Source organism: Lactuca virosa, chromosome 7 (assembly GCF_052849685.1).
Source record: "Lactuca virosa cultivar CGN04683 chromosome 7, Lactuca_virosa_CGN04683_v6, whole genome shotgun sequence".
Lineage (NCBI taxonomy): Eukaryota > Viridiplantae > Streptophyta > Magnoliopsida > Asterales > Asteraceae > Lactuca > Lactuca virosa.
This window is the reverse complement of record NC_136432.1, coordinates 88,939,095-88,943,850: the sequence shown is the minus strand read 5'-3', so window position 1 is coordinate 88,943,850 and position 4,756 is coordinate 88,939,095. Positions and strand designations below refer to the sequence as shown.

Genomic DNA, 4,756 nt, shown 5'->3' with positions numbered 1-4,756 from the left:
TTATTAGAGCTACGTTTCCCTACCACTAACGTGACCATAGTTGATTGTGACACGTCAACACGGTTTACATGTCAACTAATCCGGTTCAACATCAACGGACAAAGCACACAGAAATTGATATTCACTTTGTTCGTGACAAAGTAGCCCTCGGCCATATTCGGGTTCTTCATGTTCCGTCTACTGCTTAGTATGCCAATATCTTCACTAAAGGGCTACCCACCAGCTTGTTTTCAGACTTTCGTTCCAGTTTGAATGTTTACCATTCACCTCCCGATCAAACTGTGGGGGGATGTTAGTATACTTGTAATTGTATATGTTGTAGCCCATATTGATAGCCCACGTGTGTAGTATAGAATTGGCCCATGACCTTGTACGCATGTATTTATACCTTTGTATTGTTCTGGTTATGGGAGCAGAATCATATATTCTCGTCAATTATAGGAAGTTGGAAAATCTAGAACAACACACACCATTTTGACATCCAACGAATCAGGTAAAGAAGTCCCTCACCAGATCTTAATTTTTTTTCACATGTCCACCTCCACCACATATTTGCCAAGGGTGTGATCTTCTCACGCCCTTTATACAAGACGACAAAGAAGCGTATCCACTTTGATTGTGTAGGTTTAGATGAGTAGACAGCCTCCTTTGACCTAGCCTCTAAGTAAGAATATTGGATTGAACAAAGATCCACTTGTTCCATCTTTCCGTTATTCCGTATCATTGTCAACCACCGAAGTAGTTTTGTATATAATTCTTTTAAGAAAGGCAACAATGAATTTCCTGTCCATCATAAACTCCCGACATCAACTATCCAAACTATTGGACAGAGAAGGATCTGCAATTGAAGATAGGAGAGTCATCATGTCGCCATTAGACCTCCTTAAGTCGATTTGTCTCATCTAGTTCCATGCCTAATTACGAATTACCATCTTTTCATATGTTTGCAATGGAGCACCCTTGTTGTCTTTCAAGTGCAAAGAGGCTTTAATTCCATGTCCACTTGTGTAACCAGAACCATGTAACATTACCGCCTCCAATTTCCCTTCTAATGGAATCGATAACATCGATATTATAATCTTTGAGATTATATACAAGTATCATATTTTCTGGTGACTGATATGTGCATGCATAACATTATCCAACAAAAGTAGACAATATTCGCCATGGGTTGCTTTAATAACTCGGCACCACATAAGAGTTATGTTCGTGAAGGAATCTCCAAATCCATTTGGAGAGAAGAGCCAGCTCTAAAAAGCCTTCCCACCCCGAGGCCTCCACCCTCCTTCTTCGCAGCGACATTCTTCTATTTAATCCATTTTATTTTTCTATCTCATACACTCCCAGCATTATAAAATTTTAACCTGCTCTCTCACAGAAATTCAAAATCTCTTTATGGACTTTGAGCATAGAGAAGATAAAGACCCTTGACTTCCAAGGAAGGACCACTTTGGATAAAGTATGCTGACTCCCAATCCAAAGAGCTTTGACTTTCCACATCGAAAGATTCTTACAAAATTTATCCAACAAAAATGACCATTTGTTTTCCAACTGTAGACATTTGATCTCCAATCGGAATAAGAAATAAACTTCGTAATTGGGAAGCTTTGCAATTTAGAAGGTTGCCCATGTCTTCAACTACTCTATCATTAATTCCAATACCAAAAATTGAGTTTTTCGTGTAGAACACCTGGAGGCCGAAGGCTATATGAAAATGCCACAATTTAGGGTGTATCACGTTTGTGATGAAGTACATTAGTAATTAGTTACTAACTAGGGAAGAATCCCGCATTGCGGGTGTTGGAGTTGCGAGGGTTGGAGGGTATTTCATAGTCTTATTAGAAAACATAAAATAGCAATAAGCTTTACAATGTTTTACATATACTCATAGGCTTTTCAACATACAGTGTCTTAATAAGAAAAATAATTGAAGTACAATGCTGTAAAAAAAATTGAAAGTAGGATGCTACTTCTTGTATTTAGCCCTAAAAGAATTTGTAACATACCAACCCATGTTGCTGATGCTACTGCAACCTCAGCTGTAATGATAGAGAAACAAAGCAAATATTCATGGTTATAGTTACTTAAGCGACTTATATCAAAGTTCAGTTTCTGTAATGTCTAGATTAGAAAAAACAGATGCACAATCAATCATAACTATAATTTATAATCTTCTCTTTCATCAGAGTAAAATGATGTTTGTAACTGAAGCTCCTTACTTGACAATAATTCAAACTTGACATCCTAACCAAATTTCCTAATTAAGTTCACCAAATTTCAAAATGTATGATTGCAGAAGTTGTAGAAAGCATAGATTTTTGATTCCCCGGTCAGCCTCAGTATCCAATGACCCTAATAAAATTTATAAAAAAAAATAAATATTTCGTGAAAATTAATAAATTATAAAGTTAGAAATAGCTTGCTATTTGAAGCATTAAAAGACACGTACCTGGTTGAACAATTGTTTGAGATTGTTGGAAACCATGACCATTTTTCCAATCCCAAAACCGTAAACTCCCATTGTCACCTTTCATCAAAAAGATTATTATAGTCAGTCAATATTAAGTGAAAAAAATATATTTTTTATATTTTAAGAATTATTTTCAAAAATGATTATGAAGAAACTCATACCTCCTGTAGCTAAGACACTTCCTCATTGACTGTCATTGCATTAATTATTGACTTCTGTTGGGGAACTACAGATATAAAAAAACAGGTTAAAAGGGCTTAATGCAGAATATAAAAATGTACTTTTATTTATTTATTTATAGGATCCTATTTCTATTTCCTTCTACTACAAAATTGTACTTTCAATTTCTTAACGCCTCCAGGGGCATTTTGTCTTTGTAAACAAATATATAAGACTATGATTATGCAGAAAAGCAACTTGTTTATGTGTGTGTGTTTATATATATATATATATATATATATATATATATATATATATATATATATATATATAAAACATGATAACATTTTCTTCAAGTTAAATCCTAGAAAATTAGGAATAGAAGCTTATTGTTTTGTATTGTATTTTTGACAGGATTGAGCTAAATAGCAGTTTTCAAATCCAATCAAACTGATGGCTTGCATTGATGGCACCAACAATTGGATGGAACAAAATGGTACCGATGCTGTACTTTCACCTTCGTTCTCTGGAAATCCATTAATTCGTTTAAATACTCTTATTACAGCATCTTTGACATATTTTTCAACTGAAAATTTCAATCTAGCATGGTTAGACTACAGTTCGATAATACATTAATATCCAAAAAAAGAAAATCTGAATCCAAAATCATGTTCTCGAGAGCTTGAAATCCTAAATCTAACGGAGTATTGTTGTAATGATTTGTGGGTTAGGGATTAAAAGATATATGATATTGTAAATTTAGAGCTTCAACTTTGGAGAAAAATGAAAATGGTGGCCAAAATCTATCATAAGGAGAGAAGTTGTACCGGCGTCAAAACCTTGGTGACGTAGCTGAGTCATCAACTGCCATTTTAGATCTGGCGACGACGGCGATGAGTTAGTTTCGATCACGCGCCGCCATGTCTTTTGATCTTCTACTGTAGCCTTTCTCCTTGCTTCATCATCGTTCTCAAATGCAAATAATCTCTTCAGCGAATCCTTCATCGTATTCTCCACCACATCAGAATCTTCATCGTCATTGGGATTATGATCGTCGTCGATTCTTCCGATTTCTTCATCAACAACAACGCTACAGCCTTTCTCGATGAACGAATTAACCAAATCAAACAAATCCATCCAGTGACGTGCTTGAAGTGTTGATTTCCGGGTCCAAAATAAAATATGTATAAAAATTGAGGAACAGGGGCGGGGCCAAGGTCAAAATTTGTAGTTGATTTGGGGGTCCAAAATAAAATATGTATAAAAATTGAGGAATAGGGGGGCCAAAGTCAAAATTTCTAGTTTTAGGCTTAATATGTAAAAATTTTAATAGTTAAGGGTTATTTATGAAAAACAACAGGGGGGCCACAGCCCCTCCTGACCCTACATAAGCTTCGTCCTTGAATCCATCATTCAAAAAAAGAAAAAAGAAAATACGTATCGAACTTTACAAAAATTGAAGGTTAATTGTTCGAAATTAAACTATCTGGAGAAGAATTTCAGATGAGCGTTTGATTGTCGAAATCCATCATCGCCGAGTGGTTGTTTTGGGGTAAACGGAAATCGATCGGTGTATCTGACGTTTTTTTTGGGAAACCGGTGAGATTTAGAGAAAGAGAGGGTGTGGCGGTGGTTCATACGGTAATGGGAGGAAGCGGAGATCGATGCTTTAGATAGCGAGACAAGACGATGCGAAAATCTTAAAGAAGGAACGAATAGAAAGAACAGGGAACGACTGGAAGGGGTTGGAGACGGTGGTAGTGTGCTAATGAGAAAGCGGTGGAGACACTAACTTTTTTTCTATTGGTTTACACCGGCGGTGAAGGACACGTAGTAGAAACAAAGGCTGTCACCAAAATAAAAAAGCAAAAATAGTTTAAAAATTGACAAAGAACACAGAAACAAAAAAAATCAACCAATCATATGAAAGTCCTGTTCACCAAGGACTTTAGTATAATATATAACTAGATGGTTTCTCGCGCGTTGCGCGGGACGGAAGGTGTCAGTTTTCTTTTATAGCATTATACTTTCGATGTACAATGTTATAATTAGGAAAACTTTCAGTTATTTCAAAAAAATTTCACGTTTGAACAAATGTTTCCGTCCCTAAAAAAATACATAAATGAC

At 35.7% G+C, this 4,756-nt stretch overlaps 1 protein-coding gene across 1 annotated transcript; it reads right to left on the bottom strand.

Moving 5' to 3' along the window:
• Positions 1–1,815: 1,815 nt before the first annotated feature.
• On the bottom strand, positions 1,816–3,790 carry LOC145125815 (uncharacterized). Its single transcript, XM_079061226.1, has 4 exons — positions 3,457–3,790; positions 2,632–2,696; positions 2,450–2,527; positions 1,816–2,352 (listed from the first exon to the last, which is right to left on the bottom strand). Exons 1-2 carry the CDS (start codon positions 3,764–3,766, stop codon positions 2,641–2,643), a joined length of 366 nt encoding a protein of 121 aa, XP_078917352.1. The 5' UTR covers positions 3,767–3,790; the 3' UTR covers positions 1,816–2,352; positions 2,450–2,527; positions 2,632–2,640.
• Positions 3,791–4,756: the final 966 nt, after the last annotated feature.